We start from the raw sequence: 20,299 nt of genomic DNA on the forward strand, positions 1-20,299 counted from the left end.
TGTGGTGTGTGTATGAATGGGAAAAGAAATATCATACAGTAAGCTCAGTTAACCGGAACTCGAGCAACCGGCAAGAAAGACAGTAAAATTTTCATGTGTTGCACTTTGTTTTCCCCCGCAGAAACATACCTTACATTTTTAGAGTTTTGGAGCTTTAAAAAGGAAGACAGGAATAAATTCCCTCTCTCCCCAACCTGAGAACAAGTCAAACCAAACAAATGGTATAGGGTACAGTATTAGTCAGGTCTATTTTTAACAGTAACTCTCAAGCAACCAAAAACTAGTTATCCAGCATCTACCAATCCCCATGGCTGCCAGTTACCTGAGAGGTTACCGTACATGGTTACCCTTCCAAAAAAGTCAAATTTCATAAAAATCTGTGTATTTACAAGTACAAATGAATACTGCTGTGTCTTTCTGCAGTGCAGCTTGTTTGATTAAAATAAAACTGATAACACTTGCATTAATAACTAATTCCTACTAAAAGACAGTAACATTAATTAAATCCATCATAATCTTCATTATTTCAGAACATGCTTAATATTTACTTGGAAGGGTTTAGTTTTTTTTTTTTTTTTTTTTTTTTTGTTACACAAGATGTTCAAGGGCTTTGTTATTTACTTAACTGTGACAATTTAACTCAATACAAAACTACTTCTTTGGAAGAAAAGCACACTGCTTACATGCCAGACCTTGAACAATTCCAAAACAAGACAAACCAGGCTCTAAATGTCAATCTTTATTATCCTACTAATGAAAACATTTTATTTTCACAGCTGTAGCTCTTCCCCATACTGAAATAATTTAGCTAAACAAAAAAACCCTGTAATCTGGGATGTTTGTCTTAATATAGTGCGTCTCTTGCCAGCATTACGTCTAGCCCTAAGGGGTCCTTCAGAATTGTCTATTAACATGCACCACAAAAACTCACCATGAAATTCTGCTGAAGAGGAGACCATGAGTACATAATCGGAATTGAAGCAACTGCATTCATTGTTTTTAGAGAGAGGACTTGCTTAGGTAACTCAAAATCACTAGACACTGAACACTGGAGAAGAAGAAAAAAAAAATCAGGTATTTTAAGCACTATAATTTCCTTCATACATTTTACACAAGTAGGATACTTTTACCAATGTAATGTATTTTTAAACATTACCCAAAAGAATGATACAAGGTTTTTAACGTTCAGTAAACAAACTGAAGAGGATAGACTGCTGTCAAATTCAACTTGTGTCCCACTGCACCGGACAGCTGCATCTATATATCTACTGCACATGAAACTAAGCACACAGGGTTTCAGACTATTAAGTGAGACCACTACAAAAGAAAACCAAGTTATAACCTGTACATATGGATACAGTTAACACAGATAAGTGAATTTCCGACTATGCAGATTTCTTTTTCTTGTGTGCAGTGAAGAGATAGGAAACTGTTAGTGAAAAAAAAAATACCACCTATTAGTAATTTAAGTAGTCATTGTAAGCAGCTGCACTTTGCAAGTCACTGATGCAGACTTGCAATGTTCACCAGTAAGGGCAATTAAAAACCAAACACAGCAAAGGCCTGGAAAAGTGCCCTAATCAACTATTTTGCTTCTGATGAATGGGAAAGTCCATCAGGATTGAAATAAACCCTTTTCAATAGTGGTCTGGGAAGAAAGGTTCCAAAACCAAAAGTAATTTTAAACATTAGAATGATCAAAGATGTCACAGAGATTATACAGCTAGGCAATATAGTAATAAAACATTTTAAATGATATGACACAAAAATGCAGATTATTAATGCTGAGAAAATTCAAGTGCAAAAATACACTATAAAGGTAAGAACTGTATACATGTCAATCCTACTTTAAGGTAAGGTTTTATTTTCACAGTTAAACAAGTGTAAGGAAGAGATTAGATAGGATTCAAGACATTCGAAAGAGTAAAGGGAAATTCCAGAAATAGGGTACTCAGGATAAGTAGTAGGAAGCGTTGAGCTATACAAGAAAGTAGTGAGACTGAGAATTAAGTTATTGGATACAGATGTGGAAAAAAAACAGACAGGGTAAAGTGTTGGTTGTTTAGTACAGAGTGAAGAAAAAAATTAACACAGAAGAGAAGGGAATGTGGAAATGGGAAAGGATCTTGAGACAAGACATGTAGACTTCCGTAAGCAGAAGGAAATTCTGAGAGAGGCTAAGAGAGCTGATAATAGTATAAAGAAGGGAAAGGAAGGTTAGTTGTAATAAGCAGTTTTATTGGTACATGGGGAGGGAGAATAAGTGTAAGGAAGACATAACACACAACATCCAAGACATACAAGTATGCTGGGGGTTTGAAATCTGACAGGTGAGCAGATGAAAGGGTGTAGGCAGAGGAGTTGAAATTAGTACAGAAAACTATGCTTTGAGTGCACATCAAATGTACAGGGTTGAAACCATTACCACTCAGAACCCTTCATAAAGTTATCTAAATCAATGCAGGAAGTAATTTTTACTACTAACCTCCCTAGTTCCACGAAGAGAGCTCACAGAGGTCATAATTTGTACAGGTTGTACCCGGCGCTGCTTCCATTCTTGATTCAAGATGTCTGTTCGTTCTAAAATTTTTTGCCGGTTTAAATTGAACACACTCTGGAGGAAAAAAAAAAAAAAAGTACCTCAGACAATTTTAAAAATATATTCTCATACTAATACTGCAAGGTCTACATTCTTAATGTCTAGTTTACAAAAAAGTTAAATTTCAATTACAGTAGTTCTTATTTTGAACATCTAAATAAAAATATCTAATACATCTGAAGGTGCATTTTGTACCAAAGCTACTTTGAAAATGTGACTCAGAAAAAAATGTTTAGAGAGAATATTTGTAAAGTTTTATAAAGTGGTAATTACGGTTACTCGCCATATTTATTTAGGTAGAGTCATTAAATGTGGCTAAAATAGCTAGAGCTGCATCTCAAAACACATGTTTTTGCACTGAAGTGTATGTGAGATAAAGATCCATTTTACTACATTCTGTGACACTAGTTAAAATACTTGCTACAGTAAGTAGCACATAGTGCTAAGACTTTCTGCATACCTTCCTTAGTTTTGTACATAAAACCTTTTTGTTAAATACACATAGCTGTATTTTATTTTACTCATATGCCCCTTCTAACATTTGGTCCATTTCAGTGACAAAATGGAACCACAGCTAAAGTCACTGCTCCTTTTAACACGACACACATTATGCAATGTCCCTAATATGGGATGAGCAAGAGCAACGGAAGGCAAGGGAACATTTCAGATGCCATACTGAAGATTTTATCTTTTAGCTACCTTGTCTCATAGCTGATACTTTGGTATGTAATGGCATCCTGTGGGGGTGTGCTTTCACACTGTCCATCAAATTCAGTGGGCAGATCACATATCAATTGCAGCATGGGACTACAACCTCACAAATACACCTGCCCCTAGTACAAACATGTAACCAACTGCTTAGTCCATATTCCCCCAAAATAAATGGCAACTTAAACCCATGCCATGGCAGCTTTTCAACCCGAATTCCCAACCAGACTTCACTGCGGTTACTATTTAGATACCAGGAACATTAATCAGTGGATGACAAATACAGTAAAAAAAATTGCATATGAACTTACTACCACTAGTGTGATTGCAACCATTCCATAGGGCTAAACAGGAATGTATTAAATTTACTGAAATACAGCACACAAAAGCAGTCTTGAGAATTTCTGACTTCATCAACCAATGCTGAATACCTGTACAGAATACATTTTAAAAAATCTCTACAGCAGGGCACCCCACTTCCAGCACTCTTAACTTTTGCAATACTTTACAATGCCCAGTGTTCCTTTCTAACCAATTTCCCTGCAGTCAAAAACAATATGGATCCGCTTTCTGCAATTTCAAAAATTAAATGCAATGAAAAAACAGCATTTTATTTACTTCATCTAGGCACATGGAGCAAGTTACAAAAAACAAACAGATGGAGAATCTGCAATCATTCAGCATTAAAACCAAAGAACCAAGAAGAATATAGCCTCTACAGAGAAGGCAGACTAAAGGCACCACCTTCAAACCAATCTAGTTTTTGGTTTAATCACCAGAATACATTAGTGCACCACCCCTGACAAACACAGCCTGTATGTATTTTAAAGTACAGCCATGTAGGAAAAGCACAACTGTGTAAGGAACATAGCACAACACCTCATGTTCAAGTAGAACCATTGTTGCAATAGTAATTACACAGATTCTGGTGCAGAAGGCCCAGCATCTATCTCCACTTCCACAGCTTTGCTTCTTTTTCCCTCCCAGCCTGTTGGAAGTTCACATCCCTGTCAAGTCATTCCCAGTATAAAGAGAACATTTACCTGTACCATCTTTTGTTCTTTCTTACCCTGGAAGTACAGGATAAAGGCTCCAAAGTTTGATCTCTGGGATTGCTATAGTCACAGGGGAGGATTCACCATGACTTGCCTACTGGGTATCCCTGCTATACAGATACACACCCTGGGAAATTTGGGCTCTCCCAAACCCATTCAGAATAAACGTGGCTAGAGGCCCTACAAAGGGGAGAACGTGAACTCTGGGGAGTGGGGAAGATGGCCAAGTACCCACTGAGCCCTAGGATGCCCCAAGGGAAAACAAGGAACTTAAGGACAGATAGAAATATGGCTGAAGCAGTACATTCAGGTTACTCCCAAAACTGTACTAAGTCATTGTATTGATCGGTTACCATAGTAATAACTAAGGGAAAAATTTCCCCGATATATTGTAGTGGGTGGAGATGACTTTCCAGTTGAAGGCTGCAGGAGATCCTTTAGAATAGTCATATCATATCCACTTTTCTTTTTAGACATTACAACCAGTCTGTTGCACTTTGAAAATATGTGCAATGAGGACCGAGTTTGCTACCTTTAGTAATGACTATACACTCGTCCCTCTTAAAAAGGCTATAACAGGAACTGAGCATCTTGCCGTGAGAGATCTTACAAGGCCCTTGATTTTTTTTTTTGCCATATGCCAAATAACAGAACAAACAACATGCCAGCCATTTCCCATATTCTTTTTTGTAGGCAACCAAGAAACTAATTACAGAAACTCCTTTTTCCCCTCGTTTTATGGATTTGAGAGGAATACTAGAAAGTGTACAGATCTGTTTAAGAAATTTCTTTGACCGTTTTAGGCATAGGATTCATATCCACTCGCTCCAGGTCTTTATGAAAGAATCGGGCCTACAGTTCTAAATTTCTTCTGTCCTACACAATAACAAGCAAGAGAAGTCTTCAAACACAACCCCCCCTCCCCAGAGAGGCATGGATGCCACTGGTTCAAAGGTGACTTGCTTTAGCTTTAGAAAGAAAAATCCAAGTTGAAGTTGGAGTGTGGATGAGTAGTTTCAGATTTGGCAAGACAAAAGTCAAAGCCCTGTCATAGCAGAAAACTAGGCAAACAATCCCAAAGGGCCTTTAAGGCATAATCATACTTCTCAAAAATCAGAAACATATTGGTCCTGTAACTTATGTGGGGTGTATATAATGTTGGGCATGAGTTGTCAAACATCTACAAGCTTCCTCCCTCTAATAGAGACACAGGTGCCAGATCAGGACTAAACTGCAACTTCTCCCTCCATTAATCAAAGTTCTGCTCAAGTGCAGGGAAGAATTTTCCTTTACATGGATGGGTAGCCTGGTTCAGAGAAGACAGCCTTTGAGACACACACCTGTCCCTCCAGCAAGTCTTATTTATGTTGCAGGCTGGTTTAAGTCCTGAGATCGGATGTTTCTGGTGCTACTTGTTTTGTGGATGTGCAATAGGTCCATTAGGCCAGGTAGAGATTACCTTTCAGCAGGCTGTAGAAGACAAAATACAAGGACAATGCTTTGAGGTGGTCCACATAGTACTTGTTTTCTATACCATGTATTCTTTGCAAGGAAAAACTATGGTCATTCCAGTTGCTGCATACTCTGTCAGGTACATGCTTAAGAGTGCAAGGTACACTATGACTGGTCTTTCAAGGGCACAGTACAACAGGACAATGGACATCTTTGGACCTAGATGCCATATTTTTAAGCTCAGCAACATGGAAGGATTTTTTTTTTTACTGACATACACACGATGGTCAAAGGCCAAGTCACTGTCCACATGCTTTTCCAAATCACCAACTACTAGGTCTACTACTTAGAGGTAAAATTAATGTAGTAATTTGTAAGGGTGGCCATCTTACCCAAGGATACTATTATGCACTTTTTAGCAGTAATTTAAAAAAGTCACCAGCACCAGTTATTAGTCTGTGTCAGGCCCTCTTGGAGGATGTGTGTGTCTTTGTGGGGTTAATTCAATGTTTGCATTTAATTTATAATAGTCTTATGAATATGGTCAGCCTTCACTTCAGAGAAGTAAAGACCAAACAGGAGGGGCCCCAGCACTGAGCCTTCAGGGACTCCACTAAATGACTGTCCTTGTGGAGGAAGACTCCTTTAACTTCTTGGGTTCCATATGTGAGCCAGCTGGCTATCCTGTGGGCGACGAAGTATTTAGACCTAATTGAGTGATCTCGTTTACAATGCCAGAGTGGGAAATTGTTGAACTGCTTTGGCCAGGTCAAGGTAGAGAGTATGAAATGTTTTGCCCTCGTACACTGCTTTTATTGACCACCTTGAAGAAGTCCACAAGGCGAGTTGGCTCCACCATCTGAAGTTTTCGATATTTATCCTATCCATGACAACTCCTTTCATGGCCTTGCATACAAGACTAGTCAGGCTTATGGATTGGTAGTTTCCTGCGTCCACGGATGGCCTGCTCATGTGTAGTGGAATATTGGATGCACTTATCCATTCACTTGGCACAAAGCCCGTTTGGAGGCTCCAATTGAAGAGTGCTGATAGAGGTCCTGAAAGGTTGTTTCGTGCTTTTAAGAATGCATCCTGGGATATTATCAGGTCTCACTGATGCAGGTTTTTTGCCTTAAAGAGTACATTGAGGACCCGTTTCCTGGTGACAGCTGGGGAAACTATGGGTGGGGGTATTTACAGACAGGTGTCTTTGGAAGAAAGCAGGATGAAATTGGAGATTAATTTATCAGTCCAGTAGATTTACTATGTCTTCAGATGCAATATAGGTGGGTCCATTTACAATTAGTTCAGCACATTGTTGTGCAATGCCTTTGAGGCTTCAGACACAAAAGAATGCGTTGTGGTTCTCCTTGGCCTGGAAGGCTACTTTTACCTCATATTTGACTTTGGTTGACCGAATTATCCTCTAAATTCTTCATTTAGCGGACTAAGGCAGTTCTTACCTTGCTAGGTACTGCACTATAGTAATCTGGATGTGGAGAACCTCAAGCATGTCATACTGTTTGACTAGCCTTGAGGTGTTTTGTTTTCAATATAAATTGAGACACCTCCCTCTTGTGTTTCCTCCTGTGCAGTAAGCAGCATAAATGTGTGGAATGCATTATAGTCCAGCACTGCCAGGGTAGTCCGGCACTGCCAGGGTGTTATCTGCAACTTTAAACCATTGTCTCAGTAATTGCATAGACGCCTATGTGCTCCAGGGTGATGAGAGCTAGCAGGGAGTCTCGTTTAGACTCCAGTCAATAAGCAATAATGCCTTTAGATTTTCTTGGGTTAGTTTTGCTGTGCTGGAATGTTTATCGGATTGATGATGCCTAAAAAAAAAAACAAAGGGGGTGGATAAAATTTCAGCCAATATTCGAAAGCTTACAGGGGATAGGTGCAAGTTGTCCAAGGCAAAGGAGCATGGTCTGTCAACCATATCCTTCCAAGTTGACAAATACTGTACTCACTTTTGAATGATACAAAAAACTACACCAATTAAAATCAATTATCTTCTGTTCATATGCCATCAACCTTGTAGGAGGAAGAATACTGCACAATACCAGGCTCAAACTGGCCTAGACACGCTCCAATCATGTCTCTTCATATAATCCAAGGAGGTACATATCTCAGCGCATTTACTCCCACATGGACTATGACTGAATCATACTAGTAACTTATAGTTCAATGACCTGAGTGCATGTGTGACCAGATATATCCTTGCCATTGACAGTCAACTGACCACAACTTTCTTCTTACTCAGCCTGGTAAGTGGGACATAAGAGACTCCATTGTGAGACACACCAATAACCAAAATGAGGGACTGTGTAGTGGTTTGCCTTATGGGTTTAACCTTAGAGACACTGAGTTGAGGCTGCCATATACCATAGTGGGAGTTTTTAGATGGGGTGTTTTTGAGGTTCTTTAGGGTATTTGTTGTAATTACTGCACCTGTGAGGTCTTGGCTTGGGTAGATTACTTTTAGCAACTTCAGCACATATAATTGCGCGCGTGTGTCGTGTGTGGTGTGTGTGCGCGCGCGTGTGTGTCGTGTGTGTGAGTGGTGTGTGTAGTGTGCGTGTGTGTGTGCGCGTGTGGTGTGTGTGTGCGCGTGTGGTGTGTGGTGTGTGCGCGCGTGTGTGTCGTGTGTGGTGTGTGCGCGCGCGCGTGTGTGGTGTGTGCGCGCGCGCGTGTGTCGTGTGTGGTGTGTGCGCGCGCGTGTGTGTGTGTGTGCGCGCGTGTGTGTGTGTGTGCGCGCGTGTGTGTCGTGTGGTGTGTGTGCGCGCGTGTGTCGTGTGGTGCGCACGCGCATTTGTCGTGTGGTGCGCACACGCATTTGTCGTGTGGTGCGCACGCGCATTTGTCGTGGTGTGTGAGCATTTGTCGTGGTGTGTGTGAGCGTGTTTGTCGTGGTGCGTGTGCATGCGTGGGTGTGTGGCATGATTACTGTGTACTGTTGTAATTTTCTGTCAGTCTGTGTGGTAGTTGTACTGGCTATGCCAGACACTTTGCCACCAGGGACAAGGTACATGTACAGCGCCATACACGTCCTTAACCTGTCTCGGTGAGTCTTAATTTAGACAGAGTACAAACTGTTAACCCTGCCTATTTTTTTCTTCCCTATCTCTGCCTGCTGTAATGGTAAAATGACACTGTCTATTGCCTGTATTTTTTACCTTATTAACTGGTGCCTTGTTGTACCATGATATTTCTCTTACAGCAAATTAAACCTTTTCCTGCTGTCCATTCATTTAAATCTTCAAACATTGTACTATTTAGCCAATCTTCTTTATTGTATAGTCTTATCAAGCATGATGGCTATTTTCTGAAGACAACTGAAATCAGCACTGGAGTGATACCTTTCTAACTGGTCTTGAAGCATAATTACTGTATTAACTTGTGTCTGTAAATGTTTTATTTACCTTTTTAATTTCCTTGTGCTGTAATTGGTGTCTGCCTCTTAAAATTGTGTCTGACATTCTGTAAATATTTATGAGCTATAATAGTTTACTAAAACTTGTGCTCTCTGTATTTCAGGTCTATACCTTTGCATTTCCTGTTAGTGTCCTTTTAACTTTGACTAATTTACAATAATTATGTAAAGTGCACTGTAATCTGTAAATTAACAAATTAAGCCTGCCCTGTTAAGCCCTGAGTATACTGAATAACTATTACTACCTATTCTTTAGATAACTTATTTTAATAAGCCTGTTAAAAATAATTCTGTCACTTTAATAATGCAATTCAGTCACTTTACATAAATTGTCATTTTATCGTTAAACTGAATAATGTAATTCAGGTCACTTTACCCTTAAAATTGAGTATTAATGTTATATTCTGAAATTTCACTGAAATGTACTGTACTCAACACAACGGAGTATAAAAATCATTCTGAACCATGACTGATTTTTACATACTGAACATTTAAAATAGTTATGTATATTCTGGAAACCAACTGAATACGTTTTGCCAGTGTTACCTGAACACAGATAAAAAAATAAACTGAAATCTGGTAATTTTATATCTTGGAGAATAAAATATTAATATATTTTTGTCAGTATTGTCTGAACGTAGATAAAAGCATAAACTGAAAACTAGTACTGTTATACAATCTGAAAACATGAGAACATTTATGTACATACTAACTCTTACATTTTAACTTTAAAACAAACATTGAAGAAATAACTTAAGCACACAGTCAACTTCTGCACCACAGCTCTTGCCAATGAGGTACTGAAAGACTCGCTTTAATGTCCAAGTGTTTATTTTTTTTTTATTTTTTTAATACTTAGGCATTTAAAACCTCTCCTTTTTATCTCTTTTACAAGGCTGGGTGGCTGAAGTTATTGATCGTATTTAAAATTAAACTGGAAAATCAACCTGGAAATTATTTACAATATTTGCATTCGCTCCTTAAAATAACATTTGCAGCTTTAACCATTATAAACTGATAGCATTGCTTGTTGCCCTGAATTTATTTATATTTCCCTGCATGAAAATAAACATATGCTGCTAATAAATTCTTGTAAATCTGTAAGCAAACTGATAATGTACTACAGTAAAATGGAACGACCAACTATTATTAAATCAAAAACTTCAGTGAGATTAGTTTCACTTGAGGTTATGACAGGAAAAAACAAAACTGTGATTGAACACTGTATTAATATTTTAACTTTTTTTTTTCATTTCTGCAACTCTATTTAATTAATCTTAACTGTTGAACATTTTACGTTTACTCTCATGATCCTCGGGTCCTAACATACTGTTCTGTGTGTGAAACTCCACCCACCGTCTTAACATAGCCATTTCTTTAGCTGACATCTTTTAACTTTTCAGTACTACTGAATGCTGCAAGAATTTATTACGGTCTACAATACTTTGAGATAAATAGTAATAACTATAACTACATAAACTACTACTGACAATACTGTCTAATTCAGCTTGCTGAGCTGGTGTATAATCTGATCTGATGTACTTGGTAAACTGCAATTTCTGCATGAAATATATACAATTTTAAACTAATTACATGAACACCTTTATTACTAGAGCTGAACTGATCTGATTCTGGAAGTTTACTTTTATACAAGTATGTGAAGTTTCTTTATCTGCAAATGTACCTGAATGCCCATTATACAACTGCATGAAGTTATTTTACATAGTATGCACATTTATTACTAGAGTTGAACTGATCTAATTCTGAAACTTATACTTGCCTGCTCTTTATACACGTATAACAAAAGGAGTTGAACCTGTGGCTTTAATGACACACATTTACAATGGATATAAATAGTATACAGACCCCTGTTAAAATGCCAGGTTTTTGAGATATAAAGAAGTGAGACCACAATAAATCATTTCTAAACTTTTTCCACCTTTAATGTGAACTATAACCTGTACAATTCAATTGAAAAACAAACAAATCTGTTAGGGGCAAAAATATAAATAAAAAATGTACAAGAAGCTGGTTGTATAAGTGTGCACACCCTTAAACTAATACTTTGTTGAAGCATCTTCTGATTTAATTACAGCATTCAGTCTTCTTGGGTAGGAGTCCATCAGCATGGCACATATTGACTTGGCAATATTTGCCCACTCTTACTTGCAAAAGTGATCCAAATCTGCAGATTGCGAGGGCATCTCTTGTGCGCAGCCCTCTTCAGGTCACCTCACATATTTTCTATTGGATTTAGGTCTGGGCTCTGGCTGGGCCATTCCAAACTTTAATTTTCTTCTGCTGAAGTCATTCTTTTGTTGATTTGGATTAAGCCTAGGGTCATTGTCATGTTGAAAGGTAAAATTCCTCTTCATCTTCAGCTTTCTAGCAGACGCCTGAAGGTTTTGGGCCAAAAGTCACTGGTATTTGGAACTGTTCATAATTCTCTCCACCTTGACTAAAGCCCCAGTTCCAGCTGAAAAGGCAACCTCAAAGCATACGATACTGCCACCACCATGCTTCACTGTGGGGATGGTGTTCTTTTGGTGATGAAAGTGTTGTTTTTGCGCCAAACGTATCTTTTGGAATTGTGGCCAGAAAGTTCAACCTTGGTCTCAGACCATAACACATTTTCTCACATGTTTTTGAGAGACTTTATGCATTAATTTGCAAATTATAGCCGGGCCTGGATGTTTTTCTGTGTAAGAAAAGGCTTCCATCTTGCAACCTTACCCCATAGCCCAGACACATTAAGAATATGGGAGATTGGCAAGTACTGGTTGTGTACATGTGACAACAGAAATTCCTGCAGCTCCTTCAGTGTTGCTGTAGGTCTCTTGGCAGCCTCCTGGACCAGTTTTACTCTAGTCTTTTCATCAATTTTGGAGGGACGTCCAGCTCTTTGCAAGGTCACTGTTGTCCCATATTTTCTACACTTTTTGATGACTGTCTTCACTGCTCCATGGTATATCCAATGCTGTGGACATTTTTTGTACCCTTCTCCTGACTAATACCTTTCAACAATGAGATTCCTTTGATGCTTTGCAACCTCTCAGTGAACCATGGCTTTTGCTGTAGCAGGCAACTGAGTAAATGTCAGGAAAATCCTACTACGACAGCTGAACTTTATATGGGGTTAATCAGTCTCTTTAATTGATGGCAGGTGTGTACCCAAGAAGACTGAATGTTGTAATTAGATCAAAAGGTGCTTCAACAAAGTATTAGTTTAAGGGTGTGTACACTTATGCAGCCAGCTTATTGTACATTTTTTATATTTTTCCTCCAACAGATTTGTTTTTCAATTGAATTGTACAGGTTATAGGCGACATTAAAGGTGGGAAAAGTTTTGAAATGATTTATTGTGGTCACATTTTTTATTTCACAAAAACCTGACATTTTAACAGGGGTGTGTACACTTTTTATATCCACCGTATGATGCACTCTTTTCATTCGTGGGATCTGAAGTTTTGACCGTAGCGTCACTTTTAAAATGTAGCACTGACTTTAAATTTTACATTCTGTAAACTAGCAAAACATCAAGATATTTATGCATTGCAATACTTTATTGCCATAATACAAAGCTCAATGTTTGCTTAACAAAACAACACAAAAAATTTCAATTGCCAAATCTGCAGCTGTAAACCCTTTATTCTGTGTATTAACCTGACTTGTCATTTCTGGTACAATCTACATAACATAAATGTGTACAGTTACCCTTTTTTTTCTTTCTAATTGGCCCTACCCAACTTTAGCTGTGAGCTGAAATGGAATTTATTTCATCTTTAACCCATAAATTTGCATGTTTGTTGTAATCAATTTTTCAAATTCTGTACACTTGCACAATCTACTGCATGCAGATTCTTACAAGTGTCATCTCTGTGCACTCCTGTACATTCTGTAGCATTTTATTTTTACATAAAATCTTGTTACTGAAATCTAAAACATACAACTCTGATTACATGTCCATACCTAATATGGAGCTGTTACACTTTGAACTGCTTGCTGTAATCTTTGACCCTTTAAATCATGACAAATCTACATTTGTGTCCTCTAATAAAGGTCTATCTTTAACAGACTTTTGTCTGTATTAAATGAGTACATTATTACATAATTCTATAAACAATTAAAAATTGTCACTTCTTTTAACCTTAAACAATGACAGATAAATGATCTGGCTTGGTGCTGGACTGCCGCACCCTTTATAGATCAGCTGAAAATCCTTTGTTATAGAACTAACAGTGACTTGAGCTATGGAATGCATTTTTTCTTTACTTTGCTCTGAAACAGTAGTTTGCGATGACGTCTGCATATTATTTACTTTACCAGACTGATTAAAATCTGCACTCATAGGCAGCTTTAGGCATAGGCCAACTAGGCAGTCACCTAGGGTACCACTCTAGCAGGGGTGCTTTTCCAGTATTTATTTGGTGTAGGTAGACCAGGATGGGGGCACCGGGTGGTGTGGAGGGGTGGCGCTGTGCAGCCCTTCTGCCTAGGGCACCAGTTGAACTAAGGCCGCTCCTGTCTGCACTCATCTCCCCTCAGTGAAATATTTGCGCTGGCTTGTGAAAACAAGAAACTATATGAAATAATGTGAACTTCAGGCATTGCAAAAGTATTTGATCTGGAAATCTGCATATTACTCGCACTGTGTTTATGTCTATTTACCATATTGCAATTTAACTCTGTACCTGGAATTACAGGTAAACTAGAATGTATTACATTCTGAACATTTGTAATTGAAACTGTACTACGACTTAACTCTATCTTGAAGTGCATGTTTTGTAGCATTTGCACTGTGGATGAAAACTGTAAACAATTCCTGGCAGAAGTGGACTCATCTGAATTATGAGATAATGTCTGTTGGAGGCTATTACATTAAGGTTTGCGGTTTGCACTGTTGTGGCAGGAGAGGTAGCTTGCATCCTTCTAAGCTGGGAATTGCTGATTGAAGGCCCAGTGTCTGCTACTCTAAAAGTGCATTAGTTCTGGCTTAAGCACTTAGGTTTCAGGCCAGTTATTCTACATTAAGAAGGTTTGTGGTCTGCACTCTTGTGAAAGGAGAGGCTGGATTCTGCCCTTCTGAGCTGGGAATTTCTGGTCACAGGCTTATTGTGACTGCTTATTTGAACTTCCTTTCTGAAATTGGTGCGCCTTGTTGCTGTAGCATGGACCAGATTCAGGCTATATATATATATATATATATATATATATATATATATATATATATATATATATATATATATATATATATATATATACTAGGCTATCTGCCCTAGAGGTGTGGCTTTCGCCACCCCATACTAAGGTGTATAGAATAAATTTAGAATACTGTGCCTTTGTCTAGTATTGACACATTGAAGACCCCCTTACTTATTAAAATTAGTTTACTGTGCTTCTGTCAAGTAGCGACACAGGGGTGACCCCCGGGGTAAACCTACAATCTCCCATCCACTCGTCAAGATTTCTCTTGAAGAGAGTCAGTGAGGGGCTCTGCCTAACATGGACTGGGATTTTGTTCCAGAGTATGGGAAGCCTCTGAGTTATGAATCTGTCCCTCCAGCATGTTCTATTCATGTTTGTACGGAGGTTTAAATCTTTGGCTCTTGTGGTTCTTATGGATTTGGATTTTTTGAGGTGGAGCATGTCCATCAATTCCTGGTTAGACATAGCCTTGTACGTCAGGCACAGATCACCTCTGAGCAGGTGGCATGCTACTGAATAGAGCTGGAGTTTTAGCCTGGCAGCATATGACATATGTTGGAGACCCTTGATCCTATTGGTGAGGTACTTCTGGGGTCTCTCCAGCTGTTGTAAGTGCCGGGTGAGGTACATACCAAATGGGGCATTGTACTCAATCATGGGCCTGATAAGGGAGGACTACAGGGGCACGATGACCTTCTTTGATCTGGATGTGAACCCCTTCATGATAAGGTGGGCAAGGTAGAAAGTCTGTCTAACCACTTTGGCAATGTGGGTGTCAAATGAGAGGTCACTAATCAACTTGGGTCCCCAGGTCTTTGATTACTTTTTCGGTACTCAATGGGTTACTGTCTATGTGATAATTTGTGGGTACTTTGTTTTTCATAAAGGGGATGACTATACATTTCTTGGTATTTAGTTTAAGGCCATGATTCCGGCACCAGTTGTCCGTTTCGGTGAGGCCTTTCTGTAGGTTGCATGTGTCAGCTGGTGTATCGACTATGGCGCCTAGTTTGCAGTCATCTGCGAACTTCATCAGCTACAACCCTCCCATGTTTGCTTTCACATCTGAGAAGTAAATGCCGAACAGGAGGGGTCCCAGGACAGAGCCCTGTGGGACACCACTTGTGACTGGCTTTGAGTCTGACATGGCTCCCGCAATCTTGACTTTATGGGTTCTGTTCTTTAGCCAGTTTGCAACCCATCTTGTGACATATGGATTTACATTTAAGCTGTTTAGCTCATCTATGATCCCCGAGTGGGGTATTGTGTCGAAGGCTTTAGCCAAGTCCAGGTAGGCTGTATGGACTGCCTTGCCCTCATCAATGGCTCTAGTGACTGTTTTGAAAAAGTCAACCAGGTTCAAAAGGCAGGATTCTGCCCTTTACAAAGCCGAATTGGGTGGGATCAAGTGTCTGTAGGTCCCCAATGTCGTTGTTTTATGAGTTCCATAATAATTCTTTCCATAGCTTTGCAAACCAGGCTGGTCAAGCTTATGGGGCGGTAGTTCCCAGGGTCTGTAGTGGAGCCTCCCTTGTGGAGTGTGACCACTGTTGCTGTACGCCAGTGTTCAGGTACATATCCTGTAGTAAGGCTAAGGTTAAATAACATTTTTATATGCGGGTTTAGCTCCTCTTGGAGTTCACGTATCACGCAGCCAGGGATACCATCAGGTCCCATAGATGCTGTGTTTTTTTGCTTTGCTGAGGGCGGTTCTCACCTGGACATCAGAGATGACAGGGAGGTTACATTCAGCTGGGATGAGTATTTCTTCTTTTGGAGGTGAGGGCGAGGAGAAATTTGCACTGAACCTGTCAGCCAGAATGTTGGCAATATCTGTGGGTTCGGTAAATTTTTTGTTGTGTACAAACTGAGAATATCTGAGAGTGTTTCCGCCCAGGTTTCTAACATAACTGAAGAATGCCTTGTGGTTATCTTTAGTGTCCTTGGCGATTTTTCTCTCAAAGTTGGCCTTGGATGTTTTTATGAGAGAACGTAGCTTTCTACTAGTGTTGATCAGAGATGCCTTCCCTTTATGGGATTTTGCTCTGTCTTGCAGTAGCTTCCTTCTTTTGTTATACAATTTGTTTATGGCTGGGGTCCAGCAGACAGGACGCTTTCCTTTGGTGGAGAGGGTCTTGGTTTTATTTGGGATTGCACAATCCATGCATTCTTGGAGATGTCTGTAGAAAGCATTTGCGTAGGATTCAGCATCATGGGATGTGGTTTCCATTGGCCCTGTGGGCTTAAATGATACCATCTCAGTCTTGAGAAGTGTAAAGTCGGCTTTTGAGAAGTTTCTCACTGTAGTCTTTTGTGCTGGGGGTGGAGGTGGTAAATGTATATCCAGGGTGATTAGTTTGTGATCAGATCTCACCAGTGAGGGGAATACTTCCGGTGTGGAGCATTTTGTCCCCATGTTTGTGATGATCAGGTCTAGTATATTATCCCCCCTTGTGGGAGAGGTGACTAGCTGTTCCATTGCATTTGAGTTTATGAATTCCAGGAACCTTTGGGCTAGGGTGATAGGGCTAGAATAGTGCACCCAGTCTAGGTTAGGGTAGTTGAAGTCTCCCAATATGATGGTATTTGGTGAGACATTCATATCTTCCAATGTCTTCAGGAAGGCTGAGTGGGGTTCCTGAGATTGGGAAGGTGGTTTGTAACATGCAACCAGTTGTATAGCAGTTTTGCCTACAGTTAGCTGCACCTGGATGGTCTCCGATGCTTCATGAGTTGCCACTAACCTGGAGGTGTGGGTATCCTTGATGAATATGGACACTTCCCCTCCCTTTGTGGTTCGGCCCGGGTTTTGGGGCCGAAAAGCATGATACAAAGTAAAGCCTGGTAGCGCTGGGGTGCTCTCAGGAGCCTTGAACCAGGTCTCTGTTACAGCGCAGACATTGATGTTCTCCATACTGAGGAGTGCTTAGAGAGCCTGTATCTTGAGATTTAGACTTCTGGCGTTGAGCAGCATTACCCTTAATTTTTTTCGATTTTTGTTTTCTAAGGAGGTGGGTTTGTCTTTTGAGCCTTGCCTAAAAAAGGCACTATGGGGGTGGCAAGAGCCTTAGCCAATATCCAGAAGCCCAGTGATGACAGGTGCAAGCAGTCCCTTGCGAAGCAGCGTGGCTTGTCCAGCATGTCACCCCAAGCAGACAGACATTGGATCCCCCTAGAATGACACCAGTAATTGAGCCAATTATTAAAGCTGATCATCTTGTCTTTGTATTGTGGCATCATTCTTGGTGAGGGCAGGATTGCTGCTCAGGCTCATACCAGCCTGGGCTACATAATCAGAGAGCTCCTCTGTCTCTTTTCATGTAGTCCAAGGAGGTACACGTCTCGGGACATTCATGCCGGCATGGACAATGAGTCATATTTGTACGTGCTTTTGAGTGACCTGAGTGCGTGTGTTATTTGGCGGATCCTAGCCCCCAATAGGCAGCTTACCGTTACCCTCTCCTTGCTCAGCCTGGTAAGTGGGACGTCAGTGTCTGACTATAGAGTCACCTATCACTAGTGTATCAGGCATAGTGTTCGGCCTTAAGGGCTGTGATTTATTGACACACCGATTTATTGAAGTATGTGTTATGTTTTGAGGTGGTGGATTTTTGGGTGTCTGCTTTGGGAGCCTCTGTTGTTTTGGTAAGTTTTTTAATAGAGCCTCCGAGTATGTTTTTGTGTTATTATGTGCTTGATTTGCAGTTGGGGTAGGTCTATGTGTGACTGGGTTTGTTGTGTGTGTGGTTACCTTCTCCTCCTGTCTGGTCTTGCCAGTCCTGAGTTGAGAGAGTTCAGCCTCCAGTTTGGCTATATAGTTGCATCTCTCACATGTATTTGTGTTTGTTGGGAGGAGGAGAGGGTTGTCTGTGTACATGAGACAATTCTAGCATTGTCTCAAGATTCCCAGATTAACCAGCTGAACAGGAGAAGGTGTGTGTGTGTGTGTGTGTGTGTGTGTGTGTGTGTGTGTGTGTGTGTGTGTGTAAAAAATTGCACTTTATTCATCTGCTTTTACTGTATTTGTGTTTCTTCCTTCTTTATTACTGTGGGCATTGACTACAACACTGATCTGCGATATATAAGTATCATTTTCTGTGCTTTTAAACTTTTTTTTTTTTTTTTTTTTTTTTTTTTTTGAGTGTATCTGCATTATTTTCTAAAAATAAAAACATATACATATATATATATATATATATATATATATATATATACATACATATATACACACACACATTATATATATATATAGATATATATATATATATATATATATATATATATATATATATATATATATATATATATATATATATATACATATACATATATATATATATATATATATATATATATATATATATATATATATATATATATATATATATATATATATACACACACACACACACACACACACACACACACACACACACACACACACACACACACACACACACTTGCTTCACACCTTTCTAAGCTAGTATAGTTCAGTTTTCAGGTTAGTGCTGAATTCAAGGCTGTGTTACAAATCTCTGTTTGCCCATACCTTAACTTGGATAGAAGGAAGTTTCTCTGTTCACCTGTGAAAGAGGAGAGCTTTGAGCAGCCTGTCGCTGGAGGAATGGTTTTAGCCCAGAAATTAGTAGTTTATTGGCCATTTTTGGCTAATTTCTCTCTTTCTTTTCCCTGCTACAAATACTGTATTTGCCCGGTTTTGCATGTCGGGCAGCGCCGGTTAGCTAGGGTAAAACTATTTCTGGCTCCACAAAGTCTCCTGTTAAAATTTTCCCTTGGAACTAGACAAACTTTCAACTTAAGCACTCAAGCCATTCTTTTCTCAGCCCGGCACTTGCTCAAAACTTATAGCAAGCACTTATAAACTCTAGCACTAGACCCTCCTGTACTGTACAGAAGGATAAGGCTCGCTATTCAACCTTAACAGCCATCCAGTAAAACAGTTCACTGTACCTACCCAGGCATGTCCAAAGGGCAGTTTCAGGTGTACTCTCCAGTCAAACTGGTGAATCTGAGCATTTTGAGGCATGTCCAAAGGGCAGTTTCAGGTGTACTCTCCAGTCCAACTGGTGAATTTGAGCATTTTGAGGCAAGGTTACAACTGCCTCATGTACACAGACAATGCCCTCCGCCTACCACCAAACACTAATACATGCGAAAGATGCAATTATACAGGCAAACTAGAGGCTAAGCTCTACCCAAGACTGGATCAGACAGTCAAGAGGAGAGGGGAAATACTTGCATCACACCACCAATCTTACACAGACCCATTAAACCAGCACCGGCAAAAAAACATACAAATACATGAAAACATACTCAGGGGCTCTAAATAAAAATCTGCAAAACCAACAGAGACCTCCAAAGCAAACATCCAAGCAACCTCCATCCCTCAACACAAACCATGAAACACATACTTCACAAAACCAGTGTGCCATGCAATCACAGCCCTCAAGGCAAAATAATATATCCAACATACTAGTAATAGGTGACTCTATAGTCAGGAACACTGATGTCCCACTCACTAGGCTGAATAAGGAGAAGGTTACTGTTAGCTGCCTGTCGGGTGCCAGGATCTGCCACATAACACAAGCACTCAGGTCACTCCAGAACAAGTACAAATATGACTCTGTCATTGTCCATGTTGGTGTGAATGACCTGAGCCGTACCTCCCTGGACTACATGAAGAGAGACATGGAAGAGCTCTCTGATCACGTAGCATAGGCTGGTATGACCATGACCCTGAGCAGCATCCTGCTCTCACCAAGAAGGATATCACGGTATAAAGAAAAAATTCTCGATTTCAACAACTGGCTAAGTTTCTGGTGT

At 39.7% G+C, this 20,299-nt stretch overlaps 1 protein-coding gene across 1 annotated transcript in view; it reads right to left on the minus strand.

Annotated features, from left to right (window-relative positions):
- The window catches only part of EZH2 (enhancer of zeste 2 polycomb repressive complex 2 subunit), a gene marked incomplete in the record, with an annotated part of 2,261,448 nt that overhangs the window by 1,862,343 nt on the left and 378,806 nt on the right, over positions 1 to 20,299 (minus strand). Inside the window, 2 exon segments of the mRNA XM_044064800.1 lie at positions 932 to 1,048; positions 2,486 to 2,614. Coding sequence (XP_043920735.1) covers positions 932 to 1,048; positions 2,486 to 2,614 — 246 coding nt within the window.

This window comes from Protopterus annectens, chromosome 3.part0, assembly GCF_019279795.1.
Source record: "Protopterus annectens isolate FY-2018-M chromosome 3.part0, PAN1.0, whole genome shotgun sequence".
NCBI classification, from domain to species: Eukaryota; Metazoa; Chordata; order Ceratodontiformes; family Protopteridae; genus Protopterus; species Protopterus annectens.